The 20208-nt window shown below is 57.4% G+C and overlaps 1 protein-coding gene across 1 annotated transcript in view; it reads right to left on the bottom strand.

Annotated features, from left to right (window-relative positions):
- KCNK3 (potassium channel, two pore domain subfamily K, member 3) overlaps positions 1 to 20201 on the bottom strand; it is a 36184-nt gene extending 15983 nt beyond the window's left edge. Inside the window, exon 1 of the mRNA XM_012652472.1 lies at positions 19861 to 20201. Coding sequence (XP_012507926.1) covers positions 19861 to 20143 — 283 coding nt within the window. The 5' untranslated portion in view covers positions 20144 to 20201. The remainder of the gene's footprint in view (positions 1 to 19860) is intronic.
- Between the last annotated feature and the right edge of the window lie 7 nt (positions 20202 to 20208).

Below are 20208 nucleotides of genomic sequence, written 5' to 3'. Positions count from 1 at the left end.
CAGGAAGCCTCCTCCTGCCTGGCCCCCAGCGTCCCCTTCTCTCTCCGAACAGCATCCCCCTCTGCCCCGCACTGGGCCTCTCCTGGTGGGCGCTGGCCGGCCTATTTGCCCATCTCCTAACGCACAGCGCAGCATGAGGGACAAGGGCAGCTCGCATGGCAGGGATCAGGGGTGGTGGGCACTGGATGAGCCCTTTGAGAGGTGGTCAGGGCTCAGGCCTGGCCCCTGGGTGGGTTCTCACCTCCTCGCATCCCTTCTGAGCGGCTGGGTCCGGGCTGGGCTGCGGTGGGCAGTGGGCGGGGAGGATAGAGCGGAAGAAGAGGGAGGGGAGGAGAAAGGGAGGCCTTCATTTGCCTGCACGGAATCATCTGCTCTTAGTGCCTCTGCTAATAACGGCAGCATTGCCAGGTAGCCCAGATGCCCTTGCCTTCATTGTCCCTAATCCTCACCCTGACCCTCAAGGTGGGCATGATTAGATCCATTTTGATGAGGAAACCAAGGATCGGGGAGGTCACATACTACTGGCCCAAGGTCATACAGATAAAATGGGCAAAGCTAGGATTCAACCTCGGGCTTTCGTCTTTCAAAGGCCAGGTACTTTCAGGTTTCTTATCCCTCAGTGTGTCCCTGGGACCACCCACTTTGTCAGTAAAGCAGAGAAAGCGTGTCCAGCAGGCCAGCATCCCAAGGCCACCGCACAGCCCCCAGGGAAGCACCTGGTCTTGTGGTCTTGGTGCCCTGCATACAGCGTGAGGATGGAGGATGCTGTCCTGGTCAAAGACCCTCTCCTGAGCCCCTCCCTGCTTTCTGCCAGGCTGACAGCCCAGAGGTTGGGGGGCCAGTCCTTTCTGTCCTAGGGAGCAGCCCCTGGGGGTTCTCTTTGGAGACTCCTGGGATGTGTCAGTGTGGCCCTGAGCCAGACAGAGCAGGAGGTGGGAGGGGGAAGCTGGAGGGCACGGGTCAGGGCCCCGAGGGGGCCTGCAGATGTGGGGTCCCCACCCCTAACATGTGGAGGACATGGTTGGGGTGCCTGCACCCTTCTATCTCTTTGGAACTATCCCTCCTGCAAGAACCCTAATCAAGAGTGGGCCTAGGCAGCCTCTTTGTACCATGTCACCCTGGCCCAGGCCACAGCGGATTAGACCAGGGTTGGAGCCCTGAGCCAAGAGGACTCCAGCTGTTGGCGGGCCTGAGCCACTCAGGTTCTTCTTCCAGGAATTGTGATGAGGGCTGAGGGCTGGGTCAGCTTTGGGGAGCTGAGCTGCAGGATTACAGAGCTGGGTCCTAGCTGGGGCCAGGGCAAGCCAAAGCCACATGCAAGTCACAGTTATGGAGGGAAGAGAAGCCAGAGAATGACCAAGCAAAGCAGGGACAGGAACATTCAGCCCAAGAGACCGGGAGGGAGAGGCCTGGGCTCTGACAGCTGGCCTTTGACATTGGCCACGTAGTGCTGTTGCCTTTCTGAAGTCCCCTTCACGTGCTCTGGTCTGCAGGGGCACTGTGCCCTGGCTAAGCCCCAGCCACTCTGGATGGATGGGCCCAGTCCCCACATACTGTGTTGCAGGGTGCCCAGCACGGCGAGCAGCGCAGCAGAAGGGCCCTGGCTGGTTTCAGGAGACCGACACGGACACAGCACTCTACAGTGTTAAGGAGAATTCCTGTTGAACCCTCACAGCAGCCCCGTGCCACCTGTTGGGCATGAGTGATGCCCATTTGACAGTTGGAGGTTGGTTGGAGACATGGAAGTCTGGGAAGACTGGGCACCTCCAGAGCCAGACCTGGGACCCGGGTCTCTTAATTTCAGGCCTGCTGCTTCTCCCAGCACCCAAAATGCCTCTCTGAGCCCATCTTTTACTTGGTGGCTGGTGACCTTGGGGATAGAAATGCAATGTGTGACGTACCAAGGGCTGGCATGTGGTGGGTCTTGGGCGGTAGGAGCTGTTATTAATATTAGTATATACATATTTTGAAGCACAGCTCTGTGCTACCATGTGCCACTCAGAAACCTTCCTTAGTTCCCTGAGTCCACACAATACAGTGTAGGGCCTTCCTGGCCCAGCATGTAGGCTGTCCCTCCACCACCCCACCTACCCTCGCCTGGCCTGCCTTCTCCTGATTCCTCCAAGATTGCTGGTCCCCTCCGCTCCGAGGGTTGCCTGCACCTGTCCCACGCTTCACCTCTACGCACTTCCACATGTGGCCGCTGCTGCCTGGAGTTCACTCACTTATCTCTTCTGGCCTCCAAGGATAGGACCAGGGCTACCTCTTCGGTGCTCCTTCCCTGTCCCCTAGCTGGGAGAAAGTCACCTTCTTCTGCCCTCACTACTGTCTGCTAGGCGTTAGGTCTTGCGCTGAGGGGGGCTACTCTCCCACTGGCCCGCCGTGCCCGGAGCCTGCAATGGAAAACCAGCAGAGGCACGAAGCCAGTCCTGATGGTGGGTCAGGAGCGGTGGGGAGGCCTTGGGGCATGCGTGGCCCCATCTCCATCACCTGTTCCCCACTCTCCTTTCTGGTTGTGGCTAGTGGCCCAGACAGCTCTGGGCTGGCAGGGAATTTGAAAGCAGATGCCAGGAGATGTGGAAGGAGGCTTTTCTTAGGCTCAGCACCCTCCCCAGGACTCAGGAGCTCAGATGGTGTAGGTTGGCATAGTGCCCAGGAAGAGAGGGACTCCAGGCAACAGGGACTTCAGCAGCTGCTGGGACCTTCTCTCCCTCTGAGCCAGCCTGCAGACGTGGGGTCCCCGCCCCCAACACTCACATGTGTGTGCACACTCCTACACACACACACACACACACACACACACTCCAACACCCAGCCTGTCCCTCACTGTGGCTTCGTGGCATAACTGTGTCCACCATCCAGATGGACTGCAGAGTGCACAGACCTAGGGAAGCAGGGAAGTCTGGGCCTCAAGAAATGGAGAGGGAGCCCCTCCCAGGACCTGGCCTCTGGGCCCCTGCTGTTTCCCCAAGTTCCAGGCCTGTAGGGATCTGAAGAAGCCACCAAATCCAGCCCCCACTCCAGCCCAAGTGGACACAGACTCTTCTGGGAGGCTATGATTCCATCGCTCTCCATGGAAACACACTTCACTCAACCCTGTACCCTATCAGAAATGCTCCGGCGGAATGAGATGACCCAGGCTTCGGCCATTCTGACTCAGCTTATCCTCAGTGGAGACAGCAAACGGCTGTCCTCATCCTTGGGGACACTGCCCTTCACACAGAGACAGGGAGGCACTCGCCTATCCCTAGCCTGCTTCTGAGGCTAACTCACCCCAGGCCGGCTGCTCTCTTCTGACCTCTGATTTCCCAGCCTTTCCAGTGGCCTCTGCCACCCCTCTGTCTTCTGGACTCTCTGCGAGCACCAGTGTTCACAGCCCAGAATTGGCAGGAGATCGGCCAGGCTGGGGTTTAAGAGTACGGTGACTTCCTGGCTCCTGTGGCCTATAGAGGCTGCCTATTTATGCACTGGTGTCCTGAGCTTGCTTTTTATGGTGCCAAGAGCTCCAAGCTGGGCAGCGTCCCCAGGACCCAGCTCTCTCCAGCTGCCGCTTGCAGTGTTGTCCTTTGCTCCAGCCCCAACCCCGTTGTGGGATCTGGGCGAGCTGGCTCTCTCTGCACTTGACTTTATTCAAATGATTAAATGCCTCTGTCACTGCTCCTCCTTTCCAATTCAAAACAATACTAGCGAACATTTATAGTGCCCTTACTATGTGCCAGGAACTGCTCTAAGCAACCTAATATATGTACCGAGTTTAATCCTCAAACAACCGTATCAGTAGGTACTGTCATTATCCCCATTTAAAGATGCAGGAGCTGAGCCACAGAGAGGTCAAGTACTTGCTCAAGGTCACACAGCAAGTAAATGCAGAGCGGGGCTCTCCCCCATACTGTCTCCAGCTGTCTCTGTGCGAGTTGCTCCCCTCACCCAAGGCAGCCTGGATCAGAGGTCAGCCAGACCGAGGATGTGGACGGTGGGTCTCAGAGCAGGTGGGTAAGGGATGACTGGCAGAGAGGAGACTCCCAGGCTGGGAGTCACTCCTCCAGGGAGAAAAATGTGACTTGGAGGGGACTTAGTGGAGAGTGGGGGGCAGCGTGTTTGTATGGGAGTTAATCACACTATTCCCTGATGTTTGTGCATCATTTTAGTTTATTGCTCACTTCAGAGTGTTTTGTCAGTGAGTGAGGCAAGTGTCACTATCACTCATCCCACTGAGAAATGACGAGGAGAAGCTGGGACAGGTGAGGTGACTTGGTCTAGGTCACGCAATTGGCATCAGAGGCAGGAGGGAGCCTTGGGAATCTCCCAGGGGTCTTTTGCTACCCGCCCGCCCGCTTGCCCCAGGCTGGACCCAGGAGCCATGCAGTGGGGGGCTGGTTAATCTGGCACTCAGTGGGAGACCTTGAGGGAGGGGGTACATCTCGCCTTGCTCCGTTCCTGGCCCAAATTGGCACAGGCACCTGGGAAGGGCAGCCGGCCAGCCATGTGCCAGTGTTACTTTAAAAAGAAACCAGGGAAGAATGAGGCTTAAAAACAACCCCGAGGACGACGTGTGAGGAGCTAATTACAACCGCAGCCCCTGTCAGGGCTTCGGGGGAGTGGCTGGGCCTCCTGTCTGGGTATTGGGTCCCCTCTGCTCATCTCTCCCAGTTGGGGTTCAGGTGCCAGGCCCTCCCAGAGCAGCCGGGGGCAGCCAGGACCTCAGATCCTAGGGTCAGAGCTGGGGGCGGGAACCAGCTCACAGGGTAGGGAGGAGCACCCAGGCTGGGCCCAGCAGAGGGCTCAGGTCCCCCCTGGATTCTCCAGCCTCTGCTGACTTCCCACTGGACTCACTCTGGCTCCAAAAGGGATTTAGAGCTCCTGAGCCTCTCCCCTCTTCTCTGAAGTCTGTGCTGGTGGCAGCCAGGCGGCTGGTTTTGCCAGTTACTGCTCCCTATTTGGGACTCCTCCCCCCTCCACTGGGGCCTCTCATCTGCACCCTTCCCTGAGGAAGCTCTGAGGCCCTTCTCCACCTGTAGGTGAGAATGCACGACCTCCACAGCCTCCCTGGGCCCTCAGTGCTGAGCCGGGCTGGGTGGAGGCCCGGCCAGACCCACAGAGCCCCAGGCCCAGGTTCCCCCAAGGCTCTTGGAAAGCTTGCGGCCCCCCACCTTTGGCAGTGGTACGGGAACATCTTGCAGTGACAGGGGAGGGAGGGATGTGGGGCCCAGCAGAGGATGCAGCCGAGGACACAGCGAGGACAGACGTGCAGGATCAAAGAGAAAAAGCAGAGCTTTCCCGGAGGAGGGAGGCAGAGGCCAAGACTGCTGGAAGCTGACAGAAATGATCAAAGGACAAGGATGGATGAGGTGGGAGGGGACATGGCAAGCAGCAGAAGGGAAGGCAGGGGGTGCTGGCACTGAGGGGCTGAGGAGGAGTCAGACGGACCTGGATGGCTTCCTGTGGGGGAGGCCTGGGCCCATCACCTTGCTGGGCCTGGGGCCTCATTTGCTTAATGGCTGTAATGATAACCACCTCACGGCCTGGCCTTTGTGGAGGAGGCTGCAGAGTGTTTATGGAAAGGCCTGAAAACAGGGTGAGCTGTTGCGAGCTCTCCCCTGCCCCTCCTCTGGCCCCTCTGCCCCATCTCCGGCGGACCAGCAGGCACACCCCCACCTTCCCTTGCTCCTGAGCAAGCTGCCAAGTGTCACACTGCTCTCAAGGTCAAGGTCTCCAGTGATCTCCATGTTGCCGAGTCCACTGGTTGTTCTCTGTGGCCATCTGATTTGATTCCAGCAGCAGCTGGCACCGTTGACCTCCTGGCCACTGGGACGCCACAGGGCCCAGGCATCCCATCCCCAGGCAGCCCCTTCCCTGCTGTAGCTCCCAGTGTGGGAGGAAGGAAGGGCTGGGCGCTCCGCTCTTCTACCAACGCTACTCCCTTCCCAGCTCATCTGCAGTGGTTTTCAATACTGGTTCTACCCGATAGCTCCTGAGTTTTATCTCGGCTTTGACCTTCCCCCAGCTGCAGACTTGTCTGCTTAACTGCCTTCGTGGGTTCGTAATGAGCATCTCCACACTGCCATGGACATCTGGAACAGACGTCTTGACTCTACCAAACCTGTGGCTCTTTGGTTTTTTTTTTTTCCCCATCCATAAACGCTCATCCTCCACCCTGCTGCTGAGGTCAAAGACCAAGGACCATCCTTGGTTATTCTCTTCCTCCCACTCCCCAGCCCTCGCCCTCCCTCCTCTCCCTCAGCACACACATCCTACCCACTGTCAGCAGGTCCTGGCTCCTCTGCCTCTAAAACAGCTCGCTGCCCCCGCGCTCTGCCTCCACTGCTGCGTCCCTGGTCCAGCCACCACTGTTCTCCCTCCAGGGGTGCTGACCCGAGCCTGGTGAATCTCCCTGTTGCCCCCTTGCACTACCACCATCTGACCCCCACAGAGCGGCCAAGTGATACTGTGAGTCATGTCACATCGCAATCCTGTTTAGAACCTTCCAGTGATTTTCATCATACTTAGAATAAAATCCAAACTCTTGACCATGGTCTCTACAGCCCCGCAGGGTCCAGCCCATCCAGGTTTCCGCCTCTTCACTCAGCGTGCTGCAGCCACAGTGCTCCTGTCCTCAAGCCCCGAGCTCTGGCCCACCTGGGACTTGGCATTTGCTTTTCCCCTGCCGGGAAGGCTCATCCCGCCCCCCCCACCCCCCACATCCCACAGGCCCGTCCTGGGAGGGCGGCTTCCCCTCTCAACCACTTCCCTTTGCTTTCTTGTCTCCCTGGCACTGATCACCATTGGGATTATGTTGTTTATTTGTCACAAGATAATTTAGTTTATTGACTCTCTACTTCCTCTGAAATGTAGGCACCCTGTGAACAGGGGCTGCCTGGTCTCCCTGCTGGGTCCTTGGGGCCTAGATGGTGCCTGACGCGTGGAAGACGCTCAGAAGCACTGAGCGAATGCAGGAACCACTGGGCAGGTGCCTGAGGGGCGTGGAAAGAGTCAGGGACCTGGTTTGAGGACTGCCCTGTCACTGAACTGCTGCGTGGTGAGGACAGACCACTCCCGTTTTCACTCAGTACCCCGCCCTGGGTTTTATCCCCTCATCTGGAAGACAGAAGGGTTGGGCTGCATCAGTGGTTCTCGAGAATCTGAAGGACTCTGGGAATTGCTGTAACGCTGCCCACCGCCCACCTGAGCTCCAGCAGCAGCACCCCAAACTCATCCCATCCTGGCAAAGGCTGAGAGAGATGCCCACGTAGGCTCTGCAACGGGTAATCATGCAATGCCCCACAAACATTTGGGGGTATCGAACTATCATGAGGACTCGCAGGTGGGTCACTGGTCTAGGGGGGATGTTGAAGGCTGGTCCATGACCGGGACATCAGCTCCCAGGACCCTGGAGGCCTCAGAGCAAACCCAGGTGCTGGGTGGCAGGACTGGCTGTCGGTGCGCTCATCCCAGGCCGGCTCGGGTCCAACAGGCCTCTGTCTGCAGCCTCGCTCCTGGCCACCCAAGGAAGGCGCTGGCTGGGGTCAGCCTGCCCTGGGCACCAGCCCTCCCTCCCTCCCTCCATCCCAGGGGCTACAGTGGGAGCCACCAACATGAGCAGCAGGCCTTTCAGGGTGGGAGGCTCCTGCATTCCAGCCATCCCAGGGGCTGGGGCATGGACTCGCCTGCTGATAAGTGGGACCTCGGCCACAGTCAAAAATGCTCTCTCTCCAGAAAGGGGTGACTCGGAGGTCCTGGACAGAGCTCTATTCTTGGGACTGGCCACAGAGGAAGTCCCTCCAGGGCTTGGACAGCATGGGGTGAAGTGGGGACAAGAGCATAATCTCAGATAGTGGCTTCTCGGGAGGGGCGGGCCAGGCTAGGTCCAATAGAGCCTGTCCTAACTGGAAGGGGCTTTAGGCGCTGCCAGCCCAATACCTCGCAGACAAAGCCGGGGTCCGTGCCACTTGCCTCAGGTTTCACAGCCAGGTAGGAGCAGAGATGCAGTGAAGGGAACCGAACCCCCTTTTCCTTGGCTTAGCTGCATTAAGTGAATGAAGTCAGTAGTCACAGCCCCGAGAAAGGACATGAAGCTGCCTCTATGAATCCACCAGCCGGCCCTGTGGGAGTGGGCAGGGGACAGCAGGGCCTCTTTGGTGCCCAGGAGGAGGCGTGTGGGACTCTGGGGCACTGAGACCTGGCGTCTGAGGGAAGCAGGGCTGCTGCCGAGTTTGGCTCCAGGTTTTCTCTTTCTTGGACCCAGAGGTGGTCCAAGGACAAGAAGGGGCCACAGAGGATCTTACTCTGTATGACCCTCACAGTCGAAGACCCCTGACTCAGAGTCATGATGAGAAGGGGGTCACACTGGCTCAGCCTGGCCAAAACCCCCCAGTTTGTTCCCGGCTGAGGGAGCCTTCCTGGGTGGCCCCCCTTCCCTGGAGTTGTTGGAGAGCAGGCTGGGAGCTAAAGCCATGACGGGAGAGACAGCCTGTGCCCAGGACCCCCACTGAGGCCCTCTCGGTCCCCTCGTCCTCGGTGGGGGAGTGGGACCATGACCTTGTCCTGGGGCCGCCCACCGACTCCTGCCGTCTTTGCCATCTGGCTCACCCGCGAGTGAGCAGAGATTGCGCCTCAGCCACTCTGAGTGTTTCTGAGATACAGAGGAAACCTAGAAAGAAAGAGCTCGCAGCTGGTGAGTGGTCCAGAGTCCCGAGCACAGAATACCGATCCCAGCAAGCTCTCTTCGCCCCTGCCACTCCCAGTCCTGGCCGCGTAGTCCGAGCACCTGAGGGGGCATTAAAACTTGAAGCTTCCTGGGCTTCCCGCAGCCCTAGTGGACCGACTCCCGGGAGCAGGGCCCTCGCGGCCACTACCTCTGGCTCCAAACAGCTGCTGCTACTCCGACACCTTCCTACGCAGCCAGCACACAAGGGCCCTCTTACCTGCCCCCCTCTCCTCTACACCAGGGAGCAGGCGAGCTGCCCATCACCCAAACACGTCCACCTCTTTACCCAGTGGCCACTCTTAAGGACGGCCTCTTTGTCCCCCATCTAGTCTCCAATTCCCGTTCTGCTCAGTGGGATGGTGTCAACAAACACGTGGCGCTAAGGCCACTCCGTGACAACCACCCCGCAACACTGCCCTTTTCGCCCTCCATAGGCTGACATGCATCTCTGAGATGGCCCTGACATCCACACCATGGGAGTGACCCAGCTTCAGCCACTGTCCAGGGGGCAAGCGTACTTGTGTTCCAGGATAAGAGCTCAGTTTTAAGGTTGGAAGGTCTGGATTTGACCCCAGCTTCCACATTATTGGCTCTGGATTGCAGGAAGTGACCTTATCTCTCAAGACCAGTTTCTTCCTTAGCGAAGTAGGAAGTTGATGCGAGGCTCAGAAGAGATACTAAATGACCGAGTGCTGTGCGTGCTTAACACAGCCCTGTTCTGCCGCTTGCCAGCAGCGTGACTTTGGGAGCATTCCCCGAACCCCCTGCCCCAAGCTTCAGGGTCCTCATCGGTAAAATGAGGATTGTAACAGGGCCTCCCTCCCAGAGGCTGTGAGGACCAACTGAGGCAACACGTGTAAAGAGCCCAGCCTGGAGTAATCTCCCGACGAATGGCAGCCTTGGCTCGCGACCCTGGAAACAGGCCGGCTCCGTGAGGAGTGGCTGCTCCGCCTGGGGTCTGAGATCTGTGTGTGACATCCCCGCGGATCACCTGTTGCTCTGGCGGAGGCTTGCTCCTGCCTGGGACTGCCTGCACCTCGCTTGGCCCCAAGGCCCCAGGGGAGCTCCTCCGCACCGGTGGGAGGACTAGACCCTGTCCTTGTCAGAGCGCCTGGCAAGAGCCCCAGACTGTCCCACTGGGGGGCCTGACAGCTGGGATCTCTGGAGAAAGCCCCCCAGATAGTCCTAGGGCTGGCGGGCTGGAATGTGACTCTCAGGATGTTTCTGGGATGGCTATTTCTGAATCAGAGCTGTGGTCAGGAGAGGCCCTGCACATTCCTGATGAGGGACACTGAGTTCACGCCAAGCCGCGAAGTCTCAAGCAGAGACAGAGGAGGGAGGTTGGGATCCAGAAATGCAGCCCTGGAGAAGGACGTGAGGGAGGGGAGGGGGTCTGAGAGCAGGGACCTGGGGGAGTCCATCCGTCCATCCGCAGTGCTGGGTGACTGCATCCCCTCCTCCTGCTAGGCGCCGTCCCAGGGGCACCTGTAAGACTGTGTTTGGTCTGGGCTCCAGAGCCCACCTTTGGCCCAGAAAAGCAAATGCGGAGGGTGAGGGCGTGAGAAGCTCCCCAGGGGCCGGCTGGGGGCTGCTGAGCCACCAGGGTAAGGGCTACGTGAGGCACCAGAATTCAGGTTGCCATCACCCTCTGGTTCAACTGGGGTCGGAGGGGCACCCATGCGTTCAACTGGGGTCATGGGGGAATGTACCGGTCAGGATCCAGGCAGAGAAACACGAGTCGGGCCTGTCATGTCTCTTCCAGTGCTGGTCACTCAGATCTACCCACCAGATCCAGACGCCCCCAGGGGCTGCTCCCAGTCACCTTTCCCTGGGCATGCTACTGCCCCTCAGCCTGTCTCGTGCTGTCCCCTCGCCCTGGAAAACTCCTGCTGCCCGTCCTCACCCACTGAAGTCCTCACTCACCACCCGAGCCTGCCTTAGGACCCCTCAGGCCCCTCTTAGGAGGCCCTGTGCTTAGATTTAGCAAGTATACCACCCAGCTTGCCCTCTCAGCATGTCCCTAGAGCCAGGGCTCCTTGGGGAAAGCTCTAGGTCTCAGTTTTCTGTTCTCCTGGTGCCTGGCATGCAGGAGATCCCAGCAGATCTCAATGATTTTTGATCAGCTGAACTGAAATGAAGGCTAAAGGCAGTTTTATTTGGAAGGTGACCCAGAGGGTTCAAGGGCCCCCAGGACACTCCTGCCTGCCACTCTGGGTGCTCTAACTTCCCAGGCTGCCGTCTTAAAGATCAAGAATGAAAGCATCTCAGGTTTGGGAAGAATCTGCAAAGCCACTTATTGCAACCCTTGGTCTGGTGTATGGGCCGTATCATGGTCCCTTTGACATGTCAGCATGGTTAGGCTAAAGCGCCTAGTTATTCAAACATTGCTCTAGGGATTCTGTGCAGGTATTCCGCAGATGGGATTAAAATCCATAATCAGTTCTCTTTAAGGATGGGAGATTATCCTGGATAATCTAGGTGGGCCCGATGCAATCAGTTGAAAGGCCTCAGGAGCTGAGCTAAAGCTTCCTTGAGGAAGGAATCCTGCCTGTGGCTGCCACTTTAGCACATATGGGAGGGAGTTCCCACCCTTCTAGATGTCCTACCCTGTGGATTTCACGCTTGCCTAGCTGCCCCTACTGGCCTGTAAGCCAATTCCTTGCAGTACATCTTGGAATATCTATCTCCTACTGGTTCTCTGGTCGAACCCTGACTGATATAGGTGACCTCTGCAGCAGGTGTCTGCTTGTATGCTTCCTGTGACGGAAAGCTCACCACCTCTTCAGGTAGCACAGTCCATCTTTAGTCAACTTCAACTTAAACAAGTTTTGCCTTATATTGGACGGAATTAAGTCTTTCTATAGACTCTACACACTGGTGCCAGTTCAACCCCTTGGGCCCACTCAGTACAAGATTGGTCTTTTTGCTTCAAAATATCCAAGCAGGTATTTGAAGGTGGTACTCGTCGTGTTCTCCATATGCCTCATTTGACAGGCAACTCCCCTCCTCTACCTGTCCCCCGGGTTGTTGATGTCCCTCTTAAAGTTTGCAAACACACATGGCCTGACAGGTCCAGAAGAAAACAGGCCTAGTGCTGCCACCTGCATTTCACACTATGGCCTGCAACAGAGTGAGGCCATCTGGGAGCCTTGGGCCTTGGCTATCTGCATCTCAGCCCATGGGAAGCTCATGGGAAGCCGGGGTGGGGTCCCTTTGCGAAAGAAGAAATGGGCCTGAGCTTCATTTTATGGGGACTGGAGGCTGCACTGCCTTGGGACTTTGGGCAGTGCTATGGATGCGTGTTTGCGTCTCATACCCCTCCCAAATTCACATGTTGAAGCCTAAGCCTCACGGTGATGGTATTTGGAGGTGGGGTCTTTGGGAGGTAATTAGGCCAAGAGGGTGGAGCCCTCATGTAAGGGATTGGTGCTCCTATAAGAAGAGACCCGAGAGTCAGTGTCTCACTCAGCCATGCGAGGACACAGTAAGGAGACGGCCATCTGCAAACCAGGAAGCAGACTCTCCAGACACCAGATCTGCTAGCACCCCGATCTTGGACCTCCCAGCTTCCGGACCTGTGAGGAATCAATGTGTGCTGTGGAAGCCGCCAGCCTATGGTTACAGCAGCCCACACGGACTGAGACAGGCAGGTGCCACGAGGAAGCAGTCGATTTCCCGCCATGGTGCTCAATGTCTGGGGCATCTGTTTTCCATTCAGCCAAGGAGCTTTCCTGGAAGCACCAGTGGGCTCCTGCTTGCTGGCTTCCCATGGGGCAGGCCCTTCTCTGCGTCTCTCCTCCCTTTCCTCCACCTCTCCCCTTCCCCTCCCCACCCCACGGTGAGGCTGCAGCACGTGGCTCACCCAGGCCCCTCCCTGGCTCCTATGGGGCAAGACACAGTCTTGCTCCAGCCTCAGGGAAGGGTCCACAGCTCCCAGGCCCTCAGCTCTGACATTCCACCACCAGATTCCTAAGGATTTTTCCTGCTCTAGACCTTCTTTTTCTTAAAACCGTAGCCCACACCTCATGGCTATTCCCAGAAGTCAGGTCTTGGGCTTCTTTAGATCCCTGCTACTAACGATGTGGACCACGGGTCAGCTGCGGCCACGTCCCCTGGGGGCTCGTTAGAAATCTCAGGCCCTGCCCCAGACCTACTGACTCAGTCTGTATTTAAACAAGACCAGCCCTCACTGCCCACACATTGCCGTGTGAGCAGCGCTGGATTAGAGGCTTCCTCATTGCGGAGCTAGTCTCCTCAGGTGCCTCTGCGGAGCCCCTCTCTGTACAGATGGGAGGACTGGGGCACCCAGGGAAGTACCCACTCCACTCATGATCACAGGGCCAGCACAGAGAGAGACAGGGGAGATGATGGAGCAGTTTGTCTAAGCCTCCCGGGGAGAGAAAGAACCCAGTCTCCAGCACCATGGCCAGGCTCCTGCCCCACGCTCCTGGCAGCCATGTGCCCTCCTCACGAACAGGCTTTGCTGTGTCACTGGAGGAAGCAGGAGGCGGCCGCAGGGGTAGTAAGGAGCTGGCTTCTGTGAAGGGTGAGGGTGGGAGATCAGGCCCAGCCACAGAGAGGCCACTGGACAGGAGAACTAGAGCGGCTCGCTCTAGGCACGGCTGAGCCTGGCTCTAGCCAATGGCAACGTGGAGGTGTGACTGTGACAATAGCTTGGGTCTGGTGCTTCCAGGTGAGGGGCAGGGCAGGTCTCTGGGAGCCACCTGGGAGCAGCTACCTTAGCCTGGGCAGCTTCTGGACAAGGAGGGAATATGGACAGATTGGGAGGTGGTGGCATCTGCTGGGCAGTTGACTGCTCTCTATACTGCCACAAAGGCCATTTGTCATGTGGCTCTCTGAGGACCAGAAGCTAGTGGAGGGGATCAGGGAAAGGGCTGATGAGAACTGTAAGTGTGGCCTTCAGCAAGCGCCCTCTCCAGTCCGGATTTTAGCTTCCACACTGTGAACTGAGAGGATTGGAGTTAAAATTCCGATTTCTGTTTGGCCTAAATGTTCTTTCCATAGTTCTGAGGGCAAGAAACCCTGAAGCTGAGGCTGCCTCTGAACACCCTATGCAGACCTGGTACCTATTCTCCGTCATCTGTTGCATTCGTATAGAAGGAATTACAGAGGCTCCACTGGGAGTGGGGGTTGCATGGCTCCATGAACAGACACTCCCTGCAGACCTGGTGTAAGCCCTGGTGCTGTCATTTTCTACTGTAGAGTCCTGAGCAGACTTCTGAACCTCTCTGAGCTTCCCTTTCCTTGACCATACAGGATGACACCACCCGCTCTCCTGGGCAGTGTGGGACTGCTGGTGGGAAGAAGTGCTGGGGACAGTGCCTGGCCTGTCACAGACACAGGTCGGTTCCCTGCGTCCAAGGTGGGGCTGGAGAGGGGGCGAGGGGGTGCCCATCCTGGGTCCCTGTTGAGCTTTGCCTAGACTGACAGTGGTCTCGGTTGGAGCTTGGTCTCTCCTCTTGCTGTTGGCTGACTGCAGGGAAATCATTTTTACATTTTTTTTTATTACAAAATCAGCTCGCAAATTCACCGTTTGTGCTGCCAGCTGAAAGCTGTTTATAGTGGTGATTTGCACTATATTCATCTGTGCTTGTTTATGTTTTCTTTGAAAATACTTATTGTGTTTGTCCTGTCCCTACTGTGGCCAGGCGTGTGTCTTTTATTTCTGTCCTATTCTCACCCCCACTCCCTCTGGGCCTCCAGCCCCTCGCTGTGATGTGTGGGAATTGGATATGCAGATGGGAAGCATGGCAGAGTCAGAAGGACCTCTGGTCCAATACACACTCACTTTGTAGATGAGGAAACTGAGGGTCAAAAAGGACCAACACATGAGCTAAGTGGAACTAGAATTTGACCTCCTTGCTCTAATCTAGGGTAGCTTCTCCTGCCACTGTGTACCTCTTTCCCTGACTGGTTTCATGCAGGGTCTGTCTGCTCACAGGAGCGGGTACTGGCCCCAACCTGGATGGCCAGGCAGACTCCAGGCATGGGTGAGGAGCTGGGAAGCCTGGGGCAGAGGAGAGGGATTGGGATGATAAAAGCAAGGGGTGCGGCAGCCGCCTGGTCCTCAAGCCCACTGTCCCCACCTATCAGGAAGGAGCAGAGACAGCTGAGGTCATGGAAACCCATGGGAGACAGAGCAGTTCCCTCTGTGGGGGAAGTAATAATACACAAACAATAATATTGAGAACAGTAATAACTGCAGATCATTAAGTGTCTACTTTGTAACAGGCACTTTCTTGACATGATCCCATTTAATCCTGAGAGGCAGATATTGTTATCCTCATTTTGTAAATGACAAAACAAGCTCAGAGAGATTAGATAACTTGCCCAAGGTCACACAGCTAGTGGCAGGTTGAGGGGTGGTGTGGATTGAGATGAACCCAGGCGCTCTGGCTTCCAAGCAGTGCCTGTGCCTTCCTCTGCCCTGCAGAGAAGGCCTGGGGGGTTGAAGCAGGGGGCCGGCCTGTGGGCAGAGGAAGGAAATGCGGACTGTGTGGGTACTGGGGTTCCACCATGCTGGGCTGTCCCTGCTTCCTCCCAGGAAGTCAAAAGAGGACTTGGAACAGCGTAGGGAGGAGCTGCCAGCAGCCCCAGTGCTAACAGAGCTGCTGGGGTGTGAGGGGAACGGGCTGGATGAGGCAGAGAACTCCAGTCTGGGCACCCGAAGGCCTGGTTCTAATCAGGGTTCACTCTCAACTGGCTGTGTGGCCATGGACAAGCCACTCACCTCTCTGGGCATTTGGATGGTTGCGAATGTCTCCTTTCACTCTTTTATTTTAGGATCCTGGGATTTTGGGGGTGGCAGGTCACTTCTGTATTTTCCTCCTTCTTGGAAAGATGTCAAAATGCAGGCTCCCTCATGAGCTTCCTGTCCAAGGGGTCCCAGGCCACACAGGGGGTGATGGGAGGCTGTGCTCAGCTGAGGACAGCCCAGAAGCTGAGGGAAGAGCAGGATAGGTTTTCTGCCCCTTCTCCATCAGCTGGTCAATCACCTGCTCTCTCATTGCCTTAGGGCTGCAAGGATTCCCGGCACCCGCAGTGGGAGAATGAGCACCTGGGAGTCCGTGGCAGGCTCAGGCAGGAACTGGGGCTGGGCACAGCTCTGCCACATGGTCTGGCTTGGTCGGGGGCCAGGGTGCAGGGGAGCAACCGGCTAGCCCTCTGCTTGTGGGGACGGCTTTGCGTTTTCCCCAAGCACTGGCTCCACCGTGCCCCCGAGATATAAAGATCTGGGCTGGGTTCTTGAAATGGAGAAAGAACTGATAAAAAAGCCAGCGCATGGGAGCCAGGGAGGCCCAGTGGAGTCCGGGCAGGTGCCATACTTTCAAGCCCTGAGTCATTTACACTCAGAGCCTTCGGTCCTGAGCTGAAAACTGGGGGTAATGATGCTCATCGTGAGGGGGTGGGGAGAGAATTAAATGAGGGGATACAAATGAAGTGTCCAGTATAGAGTCTGCCAAACGGTAGGTCATAAATGGTGGCTGCCATTTTTATTATTGTTGCTGTTGCTGCTGCTGTTGTTAGCAAAAAGAATACATAATCATACTGGACAAGGAGAAGGAGTGGGGGCCTGGGAATCAGGTTTTTTTTGTCCTCTGACTGTGTGATTTCTGTCACCTCGCTGGTTCCTTATCTGTAAGAGGAGAGGGTGGCACCGGCTGATCCCCAGGCCCCTTCCTGCTCTGACAGCCTCTCTATGAATAGATGGGGCTGGGCCCCCGGAGGAGTTTAATGACTCAACAGCTAAAGGGGTTAAGGTTTCCCAAGAAAAGAGTTTCCGTCTGTGCTTGGTAAACTTAGGGCACAACAAAGGAAGAGTTCCCTGGCTGGGAGAGCAGGGAGGGGGGAGCCCATGGAGACTGTGACTAACCGGGTGAGTGACTAAGTCAGATCCTGCCCACCTTCAACCAATCAGGGCTGCCTGTGAGGGCCCTGGAAGCTGGCATCACTGTGCACGTCTCCGCTATGCCAGGCCTGGCTGGGGCTGAGCTTCACAGCATATGGAGGCAAAGGAAGCAGCCAAGAGACCAGCAGGGAAGGAGCCCCGGGCTTGGAGTCAGAAGATCCAGCTTCCCGCTCTGACTCTGCTGCTCACCAGCTGGGTGACTCTGGGGGAGCCTCTTCCCCTCCCTGAGCCTTCACACCTCCATCCATACATCGGAGCTAACAGTCCTGCCCTGGCAACTTCGCGCATTTGTGAAGACTAAGAATCAAGACATGAGATGAAAGCGCACTGTGATCACTGAGATAGCAAATGAATGGGAGATTCTGTCATTATTCCATCCCAGTGGGACTCCTGGTGTCTCAGAAGGAGACCCATTCATGTTCCCAAAGGGGCCACGTGGTCAGAGGCTGCTGCATTTGGGTTTTGGGTCAGGATCAGTCTAGCATCTGGCTAACACAGGGCCCCTTGCAACCAGCTGATCACAGCCCACATAGGTTTTTCTCAGAGTAGAGCCCCTGTGGACAGCTTCCAGGTAGGTGGCATAGCTAGAGTGGAAGGGGACAAAAAGGCAGGGGTGGCTGGGTGTGGAGGGAGTGAGCAGTGCCAGTGTTGAGCCCCCACAGGACTGGGGTGGTGGTGGTCTGATGCTGTCCTTCCTCTTACCCAGCACTTTATAAATAAATAATCACCGGAACCGCACTCTGTCTGCCTCTCCTCCAGCGTTTAGCGTCTCTCTTGGTGAGGACTACAAGCACTTGGGGAAACAGCAGGGATGGAGGCAAGGACAATGCTCATTCATTTCTGTACACCTTAAACCCACCAATAGTGTTCTCCATGTGCTCACAGTCTCTGGGCACTGGAAGCACAGAGATGGCAACCACAGGGCCTTGTCCACATGGAGGTTAAGGACAGCGTGGTTAAAGAGGCAAAACACTTCCCCCAAAACGTAAATAGCCATTCAAAAGAGCCTACACCATGTCACCCAGGTCGTCCTGACAGTAAGAATGCATTTGTCTAGAGCAGTGGCCTGGGAGGCTTTGAGGAGGAGGTGGGATTTGAGCTGGACCTAAAAGGCTAGCTTGGACAAGATAAATAGAAGATAGAGCAAAAGGCATGCTGGACAGGCATACTAAGGTGCTCTCGGGGGACAGGTTGGCTGCAGTCGAGAGGGATCATGTAAGTAAGAAGTGAGAAATGAAGTTAGGTGTAGAAGTTGCAGCCAGGTATGAATGTCCTTCAAACTTGGGATGAGAAGTGTGGACCAGATTCTGTGGGCCATGGGGAGTCATTAGGGGCTTCCAAGGAGGAAACTGGTAGGGCGAGAGCCGTGCTTTGGGAGGTTCTTTCTGGCAGCATTGTCCAAGGGAGTGTGCCTTGTCGGGGGAAGGAGGTTGGAGGCGAGGAGGTCAGCTGGGAGGTTTCTGTGGAGCTGGGGACCATGGGACTGAGGAGAAAGGGGGCACTTAGGCAAGGGCTCGATGTGTGGGAAGAGGGGAAGGGGTGGTCTAAGGATGCTCAGTCTCATTGTCCGGACAGCAGAACAGCTACTGAAACCTTGGCAAGTGGCAGGCGGGTGCGAGAGGGGAGAAGACCCCAGACCAAGTCTGGTCTGGTCCTTCTTGGGTAGGCAGGTTCCTACCATTGGGTAGGCCTGGGGTCTCACCATTCTGCCCTAAACTCACAGGGTCAGCAGCACCCCAAGGTGCCCCTAGCTGGGCCACATCCAGGGCCCTTTTCTCCCTCTTCCAAGAGAGGAATCCAGAAATGACATAGCACAGCTCCCCATGGTCCCCGGAGAGAAGCAGATTCTTGGAACTGTGTCCTGCGGTGGACAGACTCCAGGGACAGCGTCCAGTCCTGCCTTTTACCCCCTCTACTCATGTCGACTCTCAGGAAAACGCTACCATCTTGACATGGGCTACGCTAAAGTGGCAAGGAGCCCCTGGGAGCTGAGGCGAGGCAAGGAGGGGCCAGCAGAGGAGAAGGAATGGGAAAGATGGAGGAAACTGCTCCTGGAGGCGTCCCAATGGGCTTCGGAGAAGGTGGGTTTTTGAGTCTCAGAATCCAAGCACATCAGGGCTGGGAGGAGCCCTTGAGGTCATTCTAGCCAACCCTCCTTGTTTGGAGGTGAGCCTGAGACCCAGGCAGGGCAAGGGACTTGCCCAAGGTCATACAGCAGGTTAGCGACAGAGCGGGGCTGGAATCCTAGGGTACCGGAAACGGGTAAGGTGTTTTCTCCTGTCTGGACACTACTAAATAGCGCCATCACGGGCCTGACTGGAGGTTCCTTTTCTGGATATCCATTTGTGTGCTGTGCGTGTGTGCGTGCGTGTGTGTGTGTCCATGTATGCTGTGCGTGCCTGTGTGTACCTGTGTGCGTGTGAGCCTATTCCCATGTTGTCAGACGGTCTGAATGTGCGTGTGGCCTCCTGCACTGTGATCCGCTCTGGCTTGGAAAAGAAAACTGGGGCCATTCCTGTGAGGTGACTGTTTTGCTGGGACAGCAGAGAAGGCTGACAGGGCCGGATCTGGCTTCCAGCACCAGCTCTGCTGCCCTAAGAAAATTACATGCATTGGCTGGTGGTGACCAATCTCCTGGAGCTGGACACACAGGCGGACAGACAGACACACACAAACACACACACACCCGACGCAGCACTCACAGACGCAGTTATAGAGTGTTTTAGGCACCCGGAGTGGCCCAGAGTGCCGCTAAGTCCGCGCACTGGCATCCACACGCCTCCTGGGAGCCCAGCAGGTGTAGACATGCGGGGGCTGGAAGCCCATCCGCAGGGACACCGAGGAGCCAGGAGCCGCGCGCTCCCGCTCCCGCAGCTCACACTCCGCGCTGGGCTCCAGGCCCTGGCCTGGCCACACCCCTCCTCCCGGAGCCTCCGCCAGCCGGTCGTTCCTGCCCCTCTCACACACTTCAGAGTCCCCTGGGGGCCTCCGCAGCCTGGCAGGGCCAAGTTAGGGCTGGCCCGGCCGGCGGAGCGTCAGGTCCGGAGCCAGGAATCGACGCCTCCCCGAGTCCCGTCCCCGCGGAGCAGACACGCCGGGCTGAACTCCGGTTTCTGGGGGCGCGGGGCTCGGCGCCCAGCCCCTCTCCGGGGGAACCCCCCAGCCCCAGCCGGCTCCCGACGACACCGGGAGCCGGCGCCCAGCCCCGGGCCCGGCGAGTAGTTACCGATGGTGGTGATGACGGTGATGGCGAAGTAGAAGGAGCCGGCGAAGCGCCACTGCACGCCGGCCTTGTGCGGCTTGAGGCGCAGCACGACGCGCTCGAGCTCCTCGTAGCCGCCCTGGCTGAGGTTGTAGCGCGCCCGCAGCTCCTGCTGCCGCAGCTCCAGCCGCTGCCGCTCGATCAACTCGGGCTCCGACTCGAGCGCGTCGAAGACCGCGGCGCCCACCAGCAGGTAGGTGAAGGTGCACACGATGAGCGCCAGCGTGCGCACGTTCTGCCGCTTCATCGTCCCGCCCGGGCCGCCGCCGGCCCCCCGGCGCCCCCGGCCCGCGCCCCGGCCCCGGCCGCCGC

Source organism: Propithecus coquereli, unplaced genomic scaffold (genome assembly GCF_000956105.1).
Source record: "Propithecus coquereli isolate 6110/MARCELLA unplaced genomic scaffold, Pcoq_1.0 Scaffold39, whole genome shotgun sequence".
NCBI classification, from domain to species: Eukaryota; Metazoa; Chordata; class Mammalia; order Primates; family Indriidae; genus Propithecus; species Propithecus coquereli.
This window is presented reverse-complemented; position numbering and strand designations above follow the sequence as displayed.